Below are 22,498 nucleotides of genomic sequence, written 5' to 3'. Positions count from 1 at the left end.
AATGAGCTGCCACATCGTTTACAACAGAAGCTGTTATTTATATAACTGGTTATCTTCAATTGAAAACCTCTTTCAGCAAATCAAAAGTTATCTATCTACAATTGCTGAAGAAAAATTAAATTCTCAAGCTTTAATTTTCCCTCTCTGTTCCGTAATATTAAAGTTTAATTTTCACTGAGGTGTTATCATATAAGTATATATAGCATGTGGGGGAAAGCAATATTTAAGGCGCCCCACTTTTGTAAGTGTGGAAGTTGTGCTATATGTTATGTGCGTATAAATGTCAGAATGATGTTAGATTTGCAAGCCAACTAAGATGCAATATCACCAGACTGCAGCACTGTCCCTCTAGCCAGCATGAACATCAATACCTCCACCTCCCTGTAACACCTCTACATCCTAATTCAATATCTATGCAAATTTCTAACTCTTCATCAAACAGACCTGCACAGACTGATCAAACTGAACAGACGGAATTCTCACATAATACTATCTTGTTTCTCTTGGAAATTGTTTGCAGCTATAATTTTTTCTTATTCTTTTTTCAGGATAATTTTTAACAAAAATTTTGAGTTGTTATTTGTTTACTTGTAATGCGGATGGTTTTTTTAAATTAACTAGAATGGACAAGTTTTTTTTTGAGGCCTGCGGGACTAAAAATAAAATATATTAAAAATGCAGTTGTGTATACAATTGTTGCTATTATTCAACTGTTTGCACGCATCTTTATTGTATCTCTGACCTGTTTTGTTCTTCCATTCATCAGAGCTAGATTAATTAGTTTAGTGCAGAGATTTCGACTTCATTTGTGTTTCCAATTCACACTGAGTCAGTAAGTGTAGTGTTAGTACCTGTTTGAAAAGCGATTGGTCAACCAAACTCAAAAATGACCAATTACCATAAGATTTTCAAACGTAATATCTTTTTTGTAGAGGTGCTGCCTCAAACTCGTTATTAAGCTTATAAATAAAATCGATACCTCTTTTACTAAAACAATTCATTCAGTTTGCAGACAGTTGTGCAATTTTTAAGCTCAAGATTTTATTCCTGAGGAGCCACCACAGTAGCCGAGCGATTAGAGACGAGGACCGCAAAGCTGTGAAGTATTTTATTATTGGGTTCAATTCACCGATGCAGGTCCTAGGATTTTAATGGGTAATAAAAGAATTCATTGTTAAGTATGATTGCTAATCGTCTCCGTAATTTGGGTTCTAGGATATTGATTTCTGAGGTTCTGCTTTTTTGGTCATTTTAGGGTTTAAGTAAAAGCTAACTGCTCCATAAAGTTCGCATCATTAAGACCATCTATCTGTAAGAAAACTCCAAAAATGTCTTAAGTCATTTGAAGAACGAAAAAGAAAGCTAACAGAGTTTGCTTTATAAATAAATAGCCAAAAAAGAAATTACATTGTTAGCTAGAAAAACTGATCAAATTGCTATTCCCTTTTTTTCCCATCAATAAGGTCATTGTGAACATAATTAACTAAAGAGACGCCGAGCGTTGCCCTGGGCTGCATAGAGTTACACAGTGGTGGGGGCCAGACAACGAGATAAAAGGCAGTCTGTTGTAAGTCTCTAGTATAATGGAGGCGCTTTGTACTAGAAGAATCAATTTATTACGGAAAAAGAAGGAACCTTTCAGGTTTTTTATTTCTTACAAACAATAATTAAAAAAAAGGTTCTGGTTAGGTTATCTTTAAAATTCATTGTTCATTTTTAGTGTTTGGTCTTAGCAATTTAATATTTTGTGATAACAATATTTCCGACAACATGAATTAGAAATTAGAGCAGAAGACAAACATTTTGAAGTAATTTTGACTGCTTACGATGGAGAAAACAATAATTTACTCGTCCTTAATCTTTTCGTGGTGGAGGATGCAAACAGAATTCAATCCTATAAACACTGGTTATGGATCACAATCTGAGTGGTTATTTAATCAAGTGGGTGGGATTACATCCAATCTGGAAACTCGGCTAGGAGGAGGAAGGATACGGCTTCAAAAAATTTCCTGCTTGAATTCGTTGCTGCCGCAAGGTTGCGAGGATATAAGATATTTGGTTCCCTGCATCCAACAAAGACTGATGGGAGAAAGGTGCTGAACGTTCTAATGAGGGAGGAGAATAACATAGAGTCTCTTAGGGAATGGTACACTAAGAGTGGAAACATAGTGGAGCGGCAAGCAAAGCGGCGATAATAGTTGCTTCAAATCAGAGAGTCGCATGTAAGACTCGCTTAATGACGAGTTTAGTCTCGTTCTCCTATCGACGAAGGAACTATTTCTATACGAAAATTCTTCCTTGAAAATTTTGGTATTTACAGCAGCTTAGGAAGCCAGGAGCTGCAGTGTTCATGATATAAACAGGACTAGGACATGAACTTGGTGAATTCCATCACTTGTACCATCAATTTCGGGAGCATCCTGGCAAGTTTCATGCGTATTTTCGAATGTCTGTTTCAACATTTGATTACATACTAGCCCAGCGTTGAAGGCATGTTAATCAAGAAAAGGTCGAATTGCAATGTTAACCCCATTAATGCTGTCCCATTTCTTATCCAACACAAATCGGTTGTGATGTAGAGGGATCCTTTTGGTCTCACAGAGGTTTATTTAAAAAAAACTCCACCAATAAGTGCAGCAATAACACCATTTTAACCATGAAAATTGAGCGCGATGAGAGCGAAGAAATCAAACATGTCACAACATGTTGCTCTACTCTCTCTCTTGGTAGCGTTGCTCTATCTTCGCTTTGCTCCCCATTAAGCGCGGTCCCATATGTTAACTTGTGTTTGTTTTCGCCACTTTACTGCCCGTTCCACTAAGTTACCAGCCTACTCCCTGGCTGTAGTGCCGTGGCGAACAGTTCCCTTTGCTTTATAATAATAATCAAAGTGTAAGTAGTTTATTCACGATTAAACTGTGAATTTTGTTTCAAACAACTCAATAACATGTAAGAAGCTAACTCTATATTTTATTACAAACTTGGAAAGAGAGTGTGGAATTTTATTAAACTGGCCGAAGAAAGTGAAATATACACCAGTTAAATTTTTGTTACATTGAACGCAAAGAAACATATAACAATAAAAGTAACAAATGAAAAATGAAAATGAATAATGTTTAAAATGAAAATGCCTCTGCCGCCTCCACTTTATGTTCTCTCTGCAATCCAATCACAGCAAAAAAAAACTCATAACTAATGTTCTCCTTGCGTCTCTCCACTTCTCAACAATGTACCTTGCTTCTTTGCCGTCGTATTCTCGCAAGTTTTACGTTTTTTATTGTATTGAAAATTTTTTTAATAAAACGAAACTTTGCTAGCTTTGTAGCTTTGTAAAGGATTTCTTTGTGACGTTTCTTCTTCTTCTTTTTTCTTCCAAAGAAATCTTTAAAGTTCTGGGTAGACGTCTAGTGGATGTTCTACTTTTTCCTGCTAATTATTTTTACTTTTTACTTTCTCTCACTCTATTACGTAATGATTTTAGGGGATATTGTGGTGCGGGGTAGACCAAAACTTCGATGGGACTCGGAATTTAAGATAAGGTGTGGCACAGCAAATTGGATGAGATGTGCTAGGAATAGACAAGAGTGGAAGAACTTAGTTACTGAAAGAAATGACAACTCTTAGGGTAACCTCTTGGACAAAAAGAATAATTAAGTAATAGTATTAATAATCAATTAATAATTAGAATAGCAGTAAAATTAAAGTAGAGTAAAGTAAAGTAACCGCCTATTTGTCCAGGCGGGGCTTAACGTCCAACTACCAATTAGGTGTCGTGGACGGAGGCGACTAGCAAACATACTTTACTGTAAATTTCTTTTATTAACCGTTAAATAAAATCCAAGGCCTAAGACCGGGAATCGAACCCAGTACCACAATACATACTTGTATTAGCTTTGCAGGTCTCGCCTCTTAACCGCTCGGCTACCGTGGCGCCTTAAAATAGTTCATTGAACAGAAATGATACTTTAGAAAGAAGTAGGTGTTAATCTTAAACTACATATTTGGTTTTTAAATATAACTTTGGTTATTGTAAAGTCATTTTCTACCAAACCACTTTTGGTTCGTTGGCTATCTCTGCTATTGTTCTCGCTCATGTTTAGGGGTTAGATAATTAGCTCCCTCACTCCCTCTCTCTCTTTCTCTGCTATTAAGAGCTTAAGTTCACTACGTCATACAGCCGTATCATTGCGTCATAAATTTTTTTTTAATACTGTATTATATTCTTGTTTGTTAATATAATGTTAATATGTTTAGTTTGCAAGAGGTGTATCCGTTAATCTTCATTAAGCAGTCTTACCGGCTGATCTGAGCTAATCAATTAAAGCTGTATTACTTGTTAAAAACTTTAAATTTTTGTATAGCTCATTTATTTATTATTTATTTATTTTTTTATTGAGGTGCGGTCAAGAAATTCACTAACAAATGTCTTTCCTCATACCAAAGTTATGATAGTATAGCTTAACATTAATTCCCTAGACAACCATGGTTTAAGGGAACTGTCACTAATAAAAATGGATTGTTACGACAATAAGCAGGCTGAGAGCGAACCACGCGGTGTGCGGATCGTATCTACACAGGGTCAACAAAAGGTCCTCTCTCCTCTTTGCGTAGATTGCAATGAGGAGGAGGATTTCAAACATGTAATAATGATATGTCCACGTTATGTGGTAGAAAAGAAACGAATGTTTGACGACTTATTCAGGTATTTAGATGCACCATTTCGTTACTAAGACATTATATTCTCCACCAACATTTATGTGCTTAAGTCGATAGCAGAGTTAGCAAAGAAATATGAATGTATTTAAAAGTTATAGCCGATTAGAATGAATGGAAGAAAATGATTAGAGAAGGATTACGGTGATTTTAATTTCGGTTAAGCTATAAGGATGGCAGGAATATAGAGTACTGATCCATCCATTAGCTGTAAGGTTTACGTAAATAGTTGTATATAGTAGAGAGATGAATGTGAAGCGAATGTATTTATAAATAAGAATGGAGAGTGAGTGATATTCTAGTGATAAACACCTAGACGATGCTGGCTGTATGGCGAAGGCCAATACCAAAAAAAAATCAAAAAACATTAAATTCCACAAATTTTACAATACCCTGAAGAAGGTGAAGTATTTTTACCGAAACGTTGGAATGAAGTAAAAGAAATTTATCTGTGAATTTATTGACCTGCACCTCAATATTCCCCAAAATCATCAGTTAACTTCGGTTGAAGACCAAAACTATCATATCTACCAGTAATAGGAAGTATTGTAATCGTGCAGATATTCAATTATGGGTATTCAACGAACGGCTGGCCTACAGAAGTTTGGTCCTAGAGCAACTTCCTATCGGTTAATCGCATTTACGGAGATCACTGATATTCTTCTTTTTTTAGACGTTTCAAAAACAAATATTTCATGTTTTATGACCAATCTAATCACACTTAAGTCGAGAGTCTTACATCGTCACACCAAACGAACCCTACATAGGATGCAAGCTGCCTAAAAAGAAAAATAAGGTATCAAATTTTAAAGAAAACCATTGGAACAATTTTCCTTTAAAAAAAAAAAACGTTTTAAAACTATCTTATGAACCTATCCAAGTAAAACGGCACTTGCAGTTGGCTGATTTCATCTTAACGATGTTTCGTTTTTCAGTTATACAGGCCACAAATACCACAAAACAGACTGTATGAGGACAATTGTCCCACAGCTGGGATTAAGTGATCCTCAGTCAAACACCTCTTCATTTTGTGGTTGAGTGTTGGCAAAGGGAGTTTTCCTCAGGATATTTGAGGGAAAAGCTTGGAAGAGAGTGAATTATTAGGCGAATAGGAATAAGAGACCCCCTAACTAACTGGAGATTCATGGTCAGTGTAGGTGTAAAGAAGACCATCCTCAGGATTCTCCCTAATTTTTATTTAGGAGTTTCCTCTAAGGTATATCGGGATAGGTAGTCGGAGGAAAGATGCAATGATAAACTTTCCTTCCTAGACGTATTTTGGAAAACCTGGTATTCTCCCTGATCTAGGAGTGGTCAACCACAAAACATCTTGGAGTTGTTGGAAGAGATTTGAGATCAGAGGATGGTTATCTCAAGATACCGGCTCCTAGGCTCTACCAGGTGTTTTCTAGAAGAGTCTGGGTAAGTTACCCAAATGGAACATATCATCCCTTGAATCCTTGCTGGTATCTTTTAATTAGGGCAAAATCTTCTTCAGTATATTTGGAGAAGGCATAACAGGAAAAGGGTTGTTGGAAATAGGAAGTAGTAGGACTGCCTACCGACTGGCTACACTTCTTAGAACTTTTTTGAGAGATCCTGGATGAGTAGTTACCCCGTTATTCGTCACTGTTCTGTGAAACGCTGTGAAAGTTTCAAGAAATTAGCAGAACTTACTGCAACAAATGTGCAGCACCTCTAGATATTTAAATATTACAGAAGAACAGAAAAACTGAAGAAGATTGGTGCATGGAAGAATTTGGGAAGCTTAAAAAGAGCTTTTTAAATTCTGGAAGCTCTAGAGCTTAGCATTGAGGTTAGAACGAACTAGAAAGTTAAACAACTTCTTAAGTGTGGCTAGAGCCCTAATTAAATGTTCTTCCCCCGCTCGCTTTGATTAGTTTTGAGATATTAAAAATCGGCGATAAAGTCTGGGAACTTGAGATTCTAAGTAAAGGAAGAGACGTTAGGTTGGTGAAATAGAAGTCCACTAGTTATTCACAGAACTACCCGATCCGCGGGAAGTTAAGCCACTTTTAAATTTCCTACTTCACAAGTAAAGTAATTGCTTATTCTTTCAGGCGGGCTTAACTTCTAATTTACCAATTAGGTGTCATGGACGAGGGCAGAAGCTAAAAAATAAAAAGTAGTCTTACGCGGGATTCGAACTGGGGATATCTCACTCACAAAGCCATGCTCTTGACCACTAGATCAACACCTGCCCATAATTCTCAAGTACATTTACTGTAACTCCGTTCTAGTTTTCTATCTGCGATGAATTACAATTCATGAGTATTACTACATGCAATACTCTGTTAAGAGAACATTCGCTCGTCTATCTCCGACAATATCCAATTCTACGCTGGCAATTTCATTAACAAAATCCACAGTTTGTCTCTTTTGAAAATTCTAAAATATAGACATAATTTTTATTTGCCCATGTTTTTAGATATAGAGTACTTTAATACATTATATTAGGCGTATAATACGAGTCTTTTTGCAGATTATAATAGATAAAAACCACTTTCTATGCATAACTTGTAAGCTATATACATATATATATATATATATATTAAACAGAGGTAGTGAGAGAGAGGGAATGATAAGGAAATCCTGTATTCATCGTTCTTTAGAATGGAGATGAATAAGGGAGAAATTATGTAGACTGGGTGAAGTTGGGAGCGATGAGAATGCACGATGCGATCATCCAGACACCCTCGTTTAATCAAACTGCTTTATATTCCAACGACATCCTATTACGATTAAATTAATCCTGCGGTAAGTGAGAAACTCGTTGTAATTTTATATAGAAGCTGTATGCACAAAATACGTTTATAAAACTTGTACAAATTGAAGTATAACTTCCTTTAATTTATTAATGGTAATAATTACTAAAAGCTCATATTTTACAAAGTGCTACTATAATTAATTTCCTTTTGTAATGTTTAATGCTAATATTTTCCATTTTATTTCAGGTATTTGGAAAATAGGAACAATGAATTACCCTGGATTCTCCCGAAACCTCCTATTTTTCCTCTTACTTTCAGTTCTTGATTTTCCATCCCTAAAGTTATTTCTGGACTCTACCAGAAAGAAGACGAAGGATAGTTTACTGTCTTTGCACAGTTCCTTCAATAATCCATTGACCCTATTAAGTAACAGGAAGATTTGCTTAATCTTGTTTATCTAGATCTACAACTTAGTCATCTTCAACATAAGGAGTAGAATGGTATAGTTCCTTATTAGATTGGTTTCTTCTTAGAAAGGTAAGATATGTGAGAAATAGCTCTGACTAGATCTTGGTTTCTATTATATATTAGAAACTTAATACAAAGGAAGCTGGATGGGGGGAAAAAAGAACTCTCGTATTGAGAGAAAAGTTATTTAGAAGTGTGCAGTTGGCTGAATATTTAGGAGCCGCCTAAAAACGCGTAGAACATTCAGTCCAAGTTAGAAGAATGACGGAACAAACTTCGACTTTCAGCATTTTGCGGTGTAAATGTCTTTATTCTTAATGTTTCAGTTGTTTTTGGTAAACTAGCCCTGTTAAAGGGTAAAAAAATATATAGCACAAACAGGGCCGGATTTTCCTATAGGCCAACTAGGATTCAGCCTAGGGCCTCAAGATCAAGAGGGGCCTACATCCAAATTGTCAGCAAAATTAAAATTACACTATTCTAAAAACAATTCAAATAACAACATGTTTCATTTAACATACTGATGTATATCATAGTAGTGATGTATTATCTCTCATGTAATTTACAAACTTAAAAATGGAAGGTGAAAGGGCCTCACAAGTGGAAAATAGCCTAGGGCCTCTTTTCATCTAAATCCGGCCCTGAGTACAAAGGTTTTGCTGTTATCTAGCGCAGTAAATAATTCACTTTCCATTTGCCAAGACTATCCGAGCGCAATCTATCTATCCATGCTGCATCCAACATGAGGTTAACTGAGCCTTGCGGATGTCTATAAAAATTCCTAGCGTTTATGGGTGTATCTCATTCCAAAGCTGTGTCACTGAGAACGGCCTGGGCAAACACATTCCTAAGATCCGCTTAGGTTTTGTCGCAGGTGATTTGCGGTCGAGTTTAAATCCCATACTGTAGGGCTGGTTCTGGGAAGAAAACTGGAGCTCCCTTAATATCGAGATTTTGTCCCGTTGTGTGATAGTTTAAGCCCAACAATTTATTATGATTTCTGAAAGTAAAACTTAACTCAACCAACTCAACCAACCCGCATAGCCACGTAAGTTTCAATAATTTTATTTTTATATTCCTGATTTTTACTGATTTTCTATGTTACTGATTCTCTAAATTGTTTTGTATTTTTGTATTTGTAATATCCAGAAGAAGACAATATATTGGTCGAAACGTTGGCAAAAAGACCGAGTTGTTTTTAATTTGACCGATTTCTCGCCAATCTTGAATCCTTAGTTTAATAATTTACGGTCACGAAGACTATATATTCATCGTTATCTATACAATACAGCTTTGGACATCCAAAACGGTGCTCCAAAACTAGCTCTGTCTGTAGTCCTAGTTGTGAGGTAGCCCGTTTATTCGCTAACAATCCTTTAAAAAGAGTTTACTCCAAGGTAAAGGGAAGTGTCATGCAAGCAATCATAACGTCCGTAGGGAATTATTAGCTGAACTCACGAAACAGTATCTGTCAAAAAGCAATTTTGGTAATTTGATAAGACCGGCCGTTATACTCCATTTTTTAGTACTTCTACTTACGACCGTAAGAGAAATTTATTGTAAATTAAGTATAAAATAAGATAGAGAAGTGATAAGAGCAGGAGAGCATTTTTTGTAGATTTTATTTAAATTAATTTAGTTATCAAACGTTTTCGTCCCTTACGCTTAGACTGTTACAGATTGCACGAGACGATTAACTAATTTATCAACGCTTTGACTCATCAATATCTGATAGTACCAAACAAAGTGATTACAGATCTGTATATTCAATCAAACCTATTTTTTAGCACAAAAAAAATTAACTAAATTTAACTTTGCTTTTATATTGCTATTCAACAAGAGCCAATTTATTTTGCAAAATTCATTTATTTCCAATAATTTTGTAGTTTATAAAATGAAAACTGTAAAAGACGTGTTATTCACTCTCATCATTGTAAACTTGCTATAGATACAATCATGTTAGTATTCATTTTTTATGCTAAAAAAAATAAAGAGAAAAATAAATTTAAATATGTTTGAAATATCACATTTATTTGTTGAGTTTATTGAATGTAACAAATCTAAAATAAAGTAATGTATTCTTATATTTTCTTTGTCATTAGACGGATACCCAGAAGTGTATTTGTTCTTTTTATAACAGAGAACAAATTGAAATTTTTTGTGCGCTAAATTGGAACACAAGAAACATCATTATAAATGTTTTTAAATTAAAAATGCCTAAAAAAAATAAAAAGTGAAGATTTTGAGACTACGAGGGTCGTTTGAAAAGTCCGTGCAAAGTCAGAAAGATAGCACTACTGGCGCGTATCGAGGTTATGTTTAGTTAGCATCTCTTGGAAGAACACACACCAAGTTGCAGCCAGATCGGTCTATTTCTTTGTGTTTGGCATTCGTTTGAATCGAGGAAGTCGAGTGATTTTCAAAAAAAAAATGGACGAAAAAGAATTTCGTGTGTTGATTAAACACTAACTTTATGAAAGGCAAAACGCCTCAGGAGACTAAAGAGAAGCTTGGATAAACATTATGGTGACTCTGCACCTTCAATTAGAACAGTTTATAAGTGGTTTCAAAATTTTCGGAGTGGCCATATGGGCAAAAAGTGACGCTGAACGTTCTGGAACGCCCTGTTGAGGTTACTACTCCAGAAATCATTGATAAAATCCATGATATGGTGATGGATGACAGAAGAGTGGAAGGTGCGTGAGATTGCTAGTGCTGTGAGCATCTCGAATGGACGGGTACATAATATTTTGCATCAACATTTGGACATGACAAAGCTATCCATCCGCAAGATGGGTGCCGCGATTGCTCACGCTTGACCAAAAACGAAATCGTGTGAAGTGTTGCAAGGACGGTTTGCAGCTGTTCCAGTATATCCTGGGAAGTCCATCCTTTCATGATAAATTTTATTTTATGGTGTATGTGTGCCTCTGTGCCAAATTATGAATCGAATATTGAATAATTCATTCATTATTACTTAAAATTACTTTAAATAGTTTTCCAAAATGTTCATTAACACCTGTTACGGCCATGCCAAACAATATAACTCTCTTATTTATCGTTCCATCCCGACAACTCTTTTAACGACTAAAGCTATCTTGGCTTCACGATTTATTCAATCAAAAGAGATCGATATTCTAATGTATGTGCAAAAAACTTTCTGAACATTTTATAAAGTAAATGCTTGGATTTATTAATGAATACATTTTTAAGTATGTACTTATTATTTTCTTCAAACCTGTCAAAAAAAAAGGTACTGTACTTTTGAACAGAGCACTTAATTAAAACGAATCCCTAATTAGTTGATTAAACTAATTTTAAGACAAGTTTAACTTAACTTCAATGAATAAGGGCTAAGGATAAAACCAACAATAACCAGAGTTCCAACTGTTTATATAAGAAACTAGATGCATTCTAACTTTTGGAAAGCTAGATTTAATTAAAAAAATTCTAGAAAATTAATTGAAGCATGAACTATTTGTCCCCCCTCCTTGGCTAAAGTAAACAAAAAATTATAATTTATCCTTTAAATTTAATTTAAGGAAGAAAACATCCAAATTTTCACATAGAATTATTATAAATAAAATATACTTACGCATGATGTGAGAGTAAGATTTAATTCTCTTTTACAGTTCTCAGATGCCATACCCACGGCACATCCGAGAGCGATGAAAATTGGCCACCTCTTACCTGAGAATTCAAGTTAACAATAATGTAATTTCTATACATATCAAGTTTGTTTTATTAAAAACTATGGATTTATAAATTTACTTTGTAAATGTTAAAATATTTTCAAAGATCAATAATGTAAGGTGAATAATGGGGGGTCAATGGCACAAGAATGTGAGAATATGCTGAGGATTTGGGAGCGAAAAGTGTTGCGGAAAAATCTACGGCCCCCGATGTACTATTAACGGGGTGAATGGAGGCTCCGAAAGAACGAAGAACTCAAGAAACTATACGGAGAACACGGTACATAGTTTCTTGTATCAAATAAGGCTCGGCCATGTTGAACGGATGCCCCATCAACCGAGTTCCTAAAAAATTATTGTATTGATACCCGTGGGGGAAGGGGGGCGCAAGACGTAGAGGATAAGATGGTTGGATGATATAGAAAGAGATCTGCGAAAGGTGGGTGTTAGTAGATGGCGCCTAAAAGCCGAGGACAGGGAAGAGTGGGGCACTCTCTCTTAAATGAGGTCCAGGTCCTATTATAGGACTGTAGCACCATGGGAAGAAGAATAATTTTAAAGAATTGAGTTAATTGTGATGGACAAGAAATCTTGGAAGTTTGCACGATTACACTGATTTCCTAGAAAATGTAATATGATTTTCCAATGAACGAATGTCCAAAAAAAAAAAAGTTGGAAAAACCGTGCTATAAAGGTTCAATTAAAAATTGTTTATAAAAACACCAAATTAAACAAAAAAAAAAAAGATCTCTATAAGGGACAGTTTTCTGATAAAAGAAATTTGGGTTTCTCGCAAGAATCATGTTGAATCTGATGCTGAGAACTAATAAAACCCAATTAAGGATTTAAAAATAAGTTCAAATTCCTACTCTTAAGAAAATTGTGCTTTGGAAACTTGAATTTCGGAGAGAATTTTTTCAATGTATCACAATCAGATTCTTTAATTCAGAGTAAAGAACACAGGAGTTAGATTAATTTTATTACCATATATATGTACATGTATTTAAAATCTAGGTTTAATTAAAACTGTCCGGTAGGACAGTTGTATAAGGGTTGATCATCAAAAACTGCAGGAAAAAGCGTAACGTTGAAAAACACCCAACTTTGACAATTTTTTTCTCTTTTTCTATAAAAGATAAAATTCCCAAATTTTCTTTAAATTATAGGACAAACCCTCCTTTATAACTGAATTTTTTTTGCAACAACATAGATCTAATAGATTTCGAGAAAAAAGTTGCCGAAAATGAGCAAAAATGGCTTTTTCAAAAATTGTTGTTGTTCTTCTTCTTCTTCTTCTTCTTGTTGTTGTTGTTGTTGTTGTTGTTGTTGTTGTTGTTACCTTTTTTGTAAACCGCGTACCGCCTAAACGCGTGAACCGATTTTCATGAATGAGGTGTCATTCGATTCGGAATTTTTTGTAGATGTGCCTTTTGGGGGTCTCGACGCTGTACATCGAATGGGAGAGGAGTTAGCCCCCTTTATGTAAGGCCTCCTCCAAAATTATTATTTCTAATTTCTCTGTAAATCTTGGCCCGATTTTGATAAAATTTGGTAGGATGATAGGGTTAGGGCTCCCCTACGTAACATTAAAGCGGCGATCAGCTCTTACACTTGTTAAGGGGAAGTATAGCAATCTTTCAAATTATCGAGACGTGAACCGATTTTCTTGAATAAAGTGTCATTCGAATCAAAATTTTGTACAGATTTGTACTTTAAAAGTCTCGACGCCATGCCTCATAAGGAGGGGAGTTTGCCCTACCCAAATAAGGCCCTTTCTAAAACTATTATTACCAATATTTCTATAAAGCTTAGTCCGATTTTGATAAAATTTAGCACGAAGAAGTGATTAAAGCTCCTCTACGTGGCTGTGAAGTGCCATCATGCTCTTACGCCTACCAACAGGAAGTACTGCAATCGTTAAAATTATCAATGAGTGAACCGATTTACATCAATGAATTGTCGTTCGATTCAAAATCTTTGCCTTTTAGGGAGAAGTCCAGTAATCGCAGTTTATTTTTCTTGCTCCTCTTAAAAGGAAGTACTGAAATCGCAGTTTAATTTTGCTATTTACGTACAAATACCTTCCTATTTTATTCAAAACGCTTTCTCAAAAAAATTGTTATTGAGGATGGTTTGGGGACCGCAATTATAATCGTTCTTTAAAAAGATCTCTACAGTAGTTACGGTTCCGACTTAACGCCTTATCAGGTTATAATGATAGAATTGCTTATACCAAATTTTAAAAAAATCTGTAAAGCAGATATGTAACTTTGCAAAATAGACAAAAAGAAAAATCTATCCAAAAGGTACAAAAATCTCCTTAACAAAAACTTACAGTTTAAAATGTTAAGTATAAGGGTTGATTAAACGCCAAAAGGTACACAAATCAGCAAGTACCCATCATTTCATTTATACTTCATTGATATGATTTAAGTAATTTTACTGCATTAACTTTTCCTTCACATTTTTAGAATTTATTAGATGTCACAGACCCTTATGCTGGCCAGTTCATTCATAATATTTTTTTGTTATAATTATGATAAAATGAGTTCTGAATTATTCTGAGTAGTCACATATACATGCATGTTAAAGTAGAAAAAGACAAAGTCAGAGTCAGCCACTGTTTAAATTTGAATCACGAAGGATTTAAAACAATATTTCAGTCTTGAATTCGTCTTACCGAAATATTCGTGAGCACAAATAACACACAGTTAATAACAAGTAGATTATTCAACAATAATTATTCATTTCTCAATTGTAATTTAATTTAGTCCCCCTAATTTTACTTATAGTAAAATACTGGAATAATTAGCTGTCCTAAAAATATGCAAATCTTATTTATTTTATATTACATATATACAACATTGTGGGAAGAACATCTAGATTGAGAATGTAATTGAAGAAAACTATATTATTTGCGATAAAGCCAGATAATTATTACCTATTATTATAAACGTTTGACTACTTCATAAAATAACAATTACTTTAATCGAAGAATGAACTTAAACCGACGATTTTTATTTAAAAATAAAAATAAATAAAATGAAATCATTAATGTATGTTGGTGTAAACTTTTTTTTAAAAAAGTTTTTGAAATCTTTAGCCTAATTTTTTTTTTCTTTTTAACCTGTAATTAATAGTTTGATTATTATAGATAAATAGATATTACAATCTACAGTCTAGAACAAATATTTTGTAGATGAAAATGGCCAGCATAAGGGTCTGTGACATCTAATAAATTCTAAAAATGTGAAGGAAAAGTTAATGCAGTAAAATTACTTAAATCATATCAATGAAGTATAAATGAAATGATGGGTACTTGCTGATTTGTGTACCTTTTGGCGTTTAATCAACCCTTATACTTAACATTTTAAACTGTAAGTTTTTGTTAAGGAGTTTAGTTTTATTACAAAATGCAATCAGATTAATTGGAAGATATATATACAAAGCTTTTAATTAAATTTCAAAAAAGTCATTACTTTTTCATTTGGTAAATTAGTTACTGTTAATAAAAAAATTCTACTTATTTTTTTTTCTAAATTCCTGTTTGCTATAGAATTTTCTTAAATAAACTATTTCTTTATAATTATTTAAAGAAATTAAAAAGATTAATTTACGTTCTGTTAAAAGGTATTTTCCCAGTAAGCCCAGGGCAGCTCCACCTGCTACAAATAATCAAATAATTAACTTTTGTTTAAAAAAAGAAAAATATTTACTTCGATATATTTTTCCTAACGAAGCAGAATAAAGATTAAATTGAAATTTGAAAGTCGCATATTAATATTTGTTTAAAAGATTTTCTCTTATTAAAAAAGCTACCTCTACAATAATAAATATAATTTCCTTTTAAATTTTTGTAAAAATTAGAGGATGTTATTCCGAAAAAAATACATATATATTTTTTTAATTTATTTTGTAATTTACAATCTGTATACAGCTGTATACAATAAGTAAATATGGGGGGAATGATGAACTGGTGCGGAAGGAGAGCAGGAGGAGAGAAACTACCCAGCGGTAGCATTCTCTGTAGGAGAGAGGAGAATGTGTGGAGGAGAATCCGAGGAGGAGAGATAAGAGAATAATGATTTAGGTCCTCAGCCTACAAGGAAGTCGCGGGGCTACTGGCGATTCAGTTGGCGAAGAGGATTGTTAGGGATGTCAGAGGAAGCGAGAGACAGTACAAGAGGATTAGAGCTAGTCGAAAGAGTAGTATGGAATTTTTGATATTTAGTCTTGGCTAATTGGTGTGCGAAGGGGATGTTGAGGTCGTTGTGAAAAGAGTGAGGTTAGTCACCGTAGAAAGGAGCGTCAGCTATCTGTCGGCAGTAGTTTTGACTGAAATGTTCTGTACAGTCCGTATGTTTGTTGGTTTGGCTGAACCCCACAGCTCTAGTCCGTAAGTCCACCATAGGATAGTGTTGTATATTAAGCGTTTGAGTTCAATGTGCAATTTGGAGCGTCGTCCAAGTAGTCTTTAAAACTGTTTCGCACGTTTTGTCATTGCTTGTCTTTTAAGTCTAGTGTGTGGGTTCCACATGAGTCATTTTTGTCTACGTAGAGCCCAAAATAGCGCACCAGTTCTGTACAAGGAAGAGGATTACTGTGTTGAAGAGGACAGGTGGACAGGAGCCCCGCCGGAGAGTAAACGTGGCGTGCATGACATTTCTGTGGGTTCATTTTAATCCGCCACTTCTTGGCCCAGGATCCTTGGCCAGTATAGAATAAAATAAAATAAAAATTGAAGTAAAATTACTACATTTGTTAAGGACAAGAGGGTAGTTCTTATAATTGAACAGGACAAGCTGCTTAGGTATCGCATTGAAAGTAGGAATCCCATGTTATGCAAATACAACCAAAAGTCTCTTTGCAGTCACAAAAATCATCGTTCCATTGAAGAGATCGTAACGCATTTTTCGGGAAAAAAGGTAACTTCAAAAAGGATTGAGATAGATTATCCTGACTGGGGCAGCTTTATTTTTATTCAAGCACTCACTATTGTTGGTATTATCACCCAATTAGGTTTTTTGGTCGAATTCATGCAGAATCTCCCTTTTGTATCTCCTCAAAAGTGGGTCAACTAATTTTATTGATTCAGTCAACTGTATTTGAAACTACGAGATACTCGTAGATATCAAATTTTAACTATTAGTGTCAGCTAAACCTCAGTCACTTCTCAATAAATTATCGATAAGGTCAGTATTTATTAATTTAGTGCCTTAGGGAATCACTATCTCTTCAGTCCATTAGACATACGTAAGGACAGAGATTTGCATAAAATTAACTACATTTAAATGATATAAATCTAATTTTATCATAATAGGATAATATTGCTTGCTGTAGGATTCAGTATTGATCAAAAACAATAATTAATAATTCTTATTAATTATGGAAAGCAATTAACAATTATTCATTTCTCAATTAACAATTTTTTTTAAAAAAAAAAGTTCATTTAAAACATATTTAAGGGAAGCTGAACACAATGTTCTCTTGGTGAACCAAACTTCAGTATAATTTTCATTTCTAATACTCTCTCCATATTATAGCCCAGCAATTCGATGCTATAATACGGAATATGTAAATATTAAATTGATTCTCTCTGATGGAGGCACAGATAGCTAAATTGTATATAAGTTCATATTAAACATATTCTGTAATTACTGCTGGTCATTATTATTGTATCTCACTATAACCTGAATGATACCTTTACGAAACCCTGGAGACCCATTTAGCTGTTTAAAGACAACTAGCTAAATATGATTATTAATAAATTCTCTTTTTTAAATAAAATCATTGATAAAGCGGTTATAAGGGAAGAGATTAGCTCAGTGTTTAGTGTACACTGGATCTCAACGCGTGGGATTCTGTATTCAGATCCAGCTGCTGGCCCCTTTCTGAAACTACTGAGATACTAACAAGGGGGGCGGAATCTGCAGAGATACCTGATTTCAACCTAATTTTTTAGGTAGTAAAACCAACATAAATAAAAAGTGTTTGCCCAGAGTGAAGAGAGACTGTCACAATAGCCGAACGTCAAGAGGCGAGGCTCACAAAGTTAAAATCTATTGTGGTACTGGGTTCAATTCACGGTCTAGGTCTTGGATTTTATCAAATGGTTAATAAAAGAAATTTATAGTATAGCCCGCTCTTAGTGAGTTAAAAACAACTAAAATTCAGCCAGATTCAATGCTATAACAATATTTGTAACTAACGTTTATCAACATCTATCAAGAGAAAATCGTGAACGCATGAACTATTTTTTTTGATGGCGAACAAAGACTAGAGTACAGCTAATTTTTATTAGTTTATTGATCACAAAAGAGGCTACTTACCTAATTTCAAAATTAAATCATTCTTACAATTTTTAAATTTATATTCGAAACGGTCTTCCAAATACTTAGGGCAATTGTCAGCCATTAATTTTATAATTTACCAAACAAGAAGTAAATCCAAAAGTTATGCTTTCACAAAACTAAAGTGTTGTCAAGTAGTTCAAAATTTTTACATTATCTTCGATTCACTAAACCATATGTTCGTTGTTATTGCTAAGAAATATTAAACGAAACAAAATTACTAAATAATTAAAATATCCACTAGATAGATGTATTTGACAAGTTTTCAACAAGAAATAGTAGACAAAATGAGAGTTTGAAAAGATGCTGCGCATAATAACTTATCATTCGACAAATCGAACGCATAGCACAACTTTTGTTGTTTATCTGACTATACCTGATTAATCTTACAAATACCTTCAATGGAAGACTCTTGGATCTATTCATTTCTTCAGGTGGTTACCCGGCTTTTCTTTCTTTGTAATTTATTGCTTTTAAAGAATTACACTTATAAGCAAGGAGTTGTGATCAACGGTTGCACTTCTTGGAGAAAGTTCGTGGTTTGCCTGTCTTAAGAGCCACTTCAGAGGAATATCTTAATCTACCATTTAAGTAATATTAACCAACTTTGAGAAGGTCAAATTTCTGGAGCTTGAAGAAATTGGCACGACAAAGAAGTGCAAATTTACCAAAGAGTTCCTGCAGATATTCATGCAATTTCTTTTCTTGTTTAAAACCATCCTCGCAAAGGGCAACAAATTTTGTTGGAAATGTGTTGAAGATTCACTTTAGAGGAGTTTCTACAATGTCATTTCATTGAATTAACCCGATGCCACTACTAATTACTAAGTGTTGCTATAAATTCTTAATTTTAGAGAAAGTGAACAACTTTGATGTTTCTTATAATCAGATTTAAGTGCACACGCTTTTCATAAAAAATTGATTTCATGAAGGGGTTCTGAAACTAAAATTTGGAAGCCTGAAGGCAACCATTAGAAACAGAGATTCGTGTGAGGGTTCACATGAGAAATCTGTTTCCAATCAAAATACACAGATAAATATCTTTGTTATTGCGATTGGGGGAGGCAAGTAACAAGCAGAACGCAGAATATAGAAACTTTCTACTCACACTCTTAGATTATAAGATTTGGTTATAAATCACAAGTCGATAAGAAAATACAGCTGGACCACTGTTCCCAATATGACGACATGGAGAAGTAGAAGTTTATCAGAGACACGTTTACAAAAAAAAAAGAACTTCTTACATGTGGTGGCCAACTTTATAAAGTCCAAGATCTTCTAGTTTTAAAGTTCCCCATCCTTCAAGAGATTCAAGAAAACACAAACTCATAGAAATATTCATATAAAGTGGAACGGACGTGATAGATACAAGGCTTATTTCCTTCTTCTTCTTAAGACTCAAACTGTTTATATAGAAATAAATATTTATTCTATGAAGAAGTTTTTTTTTTTATGAATATCAATTCTAAAGTAAACTTTTACTATATTTATAAGAAAAAAAATTAGTTAGCTTTAATAGCATCATTATTTTATTTTTAGTATAGTCCAACATATGGTTCAATATGTTTTACTGTTCGTAAACGGATGTATGAGTTCATATAAAATTTACACAATTGAGTTTTTATTTTGGCGTAAATTAAAGCACAAAACAGGAAGAGATTGGATGAGAATTCGACCATAGCCTCAATAAGGCCAATAATCGACCGGTCGAAGAGGATCAGCAAAGAGGAACCATTCAGTTTAGGACAAATCGAATTGTGTGAAAAGTAGACAAATCAAATAACGATTTTTATGAGAGAAAAGGTGGCTAAAACTTTTAGAATATTTTCTTTGTCTTAATATTTACTAATAATTTTTTCGTTTGTTCATTTCTTTACCAATATTGATTGTTTCAGTGTTACTCTTGGATTTAATTTCGAATTTATGTAAGAACTAGACTAAAATATTAATTGATTTCATTCAATAAATTCAAGAAAGAGAAAAATTAAAAATCTTTAAATGGCGAGATCCAAAGTTTTATTAAGTAACCGCCAGCGAGCCCTTGCTGGTTAAACTCCATCTTCAGTTCTGTTCATTTAGACTTAGAAGTCTGGCGGGTGACTTCTGGGCAAATCAATTATGAGAATAGAGTGCAATGACTGTTGGGTATGCAGGTGATCATTTCATTGGTTGAGTGAAGAATCAAAACAAAAAAAATATTGATAATAAATCTCCAATCAAAACAATAACTCAAAAACTGCCAAGTTAAAAGTGGAAGATAGAATAATTACTTTTACAAATAACATATAATGATGAAAAAAAAATATTTTTCCCTAGTGATGGCAAAACCCCAAAGTGGTGAATGTGATAGCGGATTTAGGAAAAAAAATTTGGAAAATCAAGAAGTAGATGCAAGGATGCTGCAGCTTTTCAGTCCATAATAGGATACGTTCTGACAGAGGCTGAAGTCCAACAAAAAATGGAAGTATGGTTAGATCGGTACAAACATCAGGTCGAAAGGAACTACTGTTTTTTTGTTCTTGAGCATTGTTAATATCATCTTATGGCCGTGCAACGTTCTATTCTGTTGCTCATGGGGCGTTATAGCCGGATCACATCCACGGAGGCTTTGCAGGTGCTCACGGGGTGCTTGCCATTGGACTTGGAGGTGGTAAGGGCCGCGGTGAGATTTGGTTTGCGAAGGGCCTAGAGGTGCGTGTCCCCATGTTAAGAGCCTTACGATTGTCGGTGGCTGATATGACCGAAGATTACCGGTTATGGTTTAGGGAAAGAATGTATGGCGAAGTGGAAGAGGAATTGAATCGGGAATGGAGGAATAGGTGGCGAGCGTCAACTAAGGGAAGAACAACCTTTAGTTTCGTCCCCGACGCTGCTGGAGGTAGGCGGCTGGTTTCCACTGAGATGCCATATGCAGTTGCACGATTGGTCACGGGACACGGTATGTTGCGCGCCAAATTGTTCGAAATGGGCTTAGCAACGGACCCATATTGCGCTTGTGGAGACCCAGAGACAGCGGAGCACATTATTATGCAATGCGATCTTTATGATGATTTGCGCTGTATTATGTGGCGGAGGGTGGGATTTCCGTTCTGTGTAGCTGGAGACGTTTTCCCCTTGTTACTGGAGAACGCGTCTGCGTATGTGGCTTTCCGCGAATTCGCGCAGGCGGCCTTTGAGAGGCGGATGACCTCGGTGGTTGGTAGATGAAGTAGATCTGGTTGGTTGGCTGGAGGCTGTTGTTGGGAGTTTGATTTGGTGCGTGTTTTTCGGGTTTGTGTTGGGTGTGTGCGAGTGTGTGTGTGATTTTATTTGTTTTATTTAATTATAATTGTGTGATTGTTGTTGATGATTTGTTGTTGATGTTGTGTTGTGTTGTTGTGATTGTCAGTGCCTGTTGGCTTTGTTGCTTTGTTGGCCGGGACTTGTGTTTGTTTTTGTGGTCGTTTGGTTGAACGGAGGAGTGTGTACGTGGGGCGGGTATGAGCTAGCGCTCGGGGACCGCCCCTTAAGAAAAAAAAAATTGTTAATATCAATGATTAGTAATAATATTAGTTACAAAATGGTTCTTGTAACTCTGGATGATGATGTGTTAACATTGGTATTTATTCCAAGAGATAACTTTTAATTTTTAGATGATAAATATCAAATGTCAAAACGTTGTATAAAACTGCATAACTTATAGACATCTAATTTAAATTCAATACAACATAACCGCTATGAAACTTAAGCTAAGAAAGCAATAAATGTAAGTAATACAAATAACTCTTCATATATAACATATAAGTAAATTCTTATAATAAAATAATACTGATTTTAGATTGTGTTGGAGTCAAGAGATTAATAAAAAAATCTTTTGCACTAAGTACTTTTTAATGATGAGAATTGAAAAGACAGAACTTTTCGAAGCACAGTCAGGGGTAATGAGTTCTCACACAGTGCTTTAAATACAGACAGACTTCGTCCCATATTAAATCTACCTTCAGTAAGTGTGGAATAAGTAACCCTCTCTCATTTCATGCATTTCCATGAATGAGCTAAAGTGAAACGCTTATAAATTCTGTTAATCAACAACTCATACATAATAATAATCTTAAGGCGAAGGAAATAATATTGAAAACTATATAATACGAGTATATGCAGTTTGTGACTTTAAACTACTTAGATAGTGCTAAAAGAATTGCTAGAAAATTCTATTTAAAGTAATAGATGCTTTATAGATGTAATGAGAAAAATTCAATTACAAGAAGGGTAATACAAAATTTACAGAGAATGGAAAATAAAAAAAAAGTGATAATTCCTTTAAAACAAAATTTAGGACGCCGATTCCTTTATATTATATAAAAGGTGAAACGAAGTTACTTAAGGCAAAAGAGAGAAAAAGTTTCAATTTAGAATATGGATTCTGTAAGTACATATATAAGATAAATTTCAGTCGAATTCAGTTTTTAATGAAAAAACATTTTCTTTCTGAAAATATTGTAGACTGAATATGAAAATGGTTGTTTAAAACGTACATATATAAAGTATATAAAGAATAAATTAAAGA

General features: G+C 34.3%; 1 protein-coding gene across 1 annotated transcript; it reads right to left on the bottom strand.

Annotated features, from left to right (window-relative positions):
- Positions 1-9,732: 9,732 nt before the first annotated feature.
- LOC141450843 (MICOS complex subunit Mic10-like) lies at positions 9,733-18,144 on the bottom strand. Its single transcript, XM_074121692.1, has 4 exons — positions 17,932-18,144; positions 15,220-15,267; positions 11,506-11,600; positions 9,733-9,888 (listed from the first exon to the last, which is right to left on the bottom strand). The coding sequence occupies exons 1-4, from the start codon at positions 18,014-18,016 to the stop codon at positions 9,877-9,879; spliced, it is 240 nt and encodes a 79-aa protein (XP_073977793.1). The 5' UTR covers positions 18,017-18,144; the 3' UTR covers positions 9,733-9,876.
- Positions 18,145-22,498: the final 4,354 nt, after the last annotated feature.

The sequence above is a fragment of the Rhodnius prolixus genome, unplaced genomic scaffold (genome assembly GCF_049639745.1).
Source record: "Rhodnius prolixus isolate KJV_2025 unplaced genomic scaffold, Rpr scaffold_8, whole genome shotgun sequence".
Classification (NCBI taxonomy): domain Eukaryota; kingdom Metazoa; phylum Arthropoda; class Insecta; order Hemiptera; family Reduviidae; genus Rhodnius; species Rhodnius prolixus.
This window is presented reverse-complemented; position numbering and strand designations above follow the sequence as displayed.

What these genes read in the sequence shown, in the direction of transcription:
- LOC141450843 (XM_074121692.1), bottom strand. Translation starts at nt 18,016, where the DNA reads ATGGCTGACAATTGCCCTAAGTATTTGGAAGACCGTTTCGAATATAAA. An exon ending in TGATTTAATTTTGAAATTAG is followed by an intron (nt 15,268 to 17,931) that starts GTAAGTAGCCTC and finishes GATTATTTGTAG; the next exon opens with CAGGTGGAGCTGCCCTGGGC. An exon ending in AAAATACCTTTTAACAGAAC is followed by an intron (nt 11,601 to 15,219) that starts GTAAATTAATCT and finishes TTGAATTCTCAG; the next exon opens with GTAAGAGGTGGCCAATTTTC.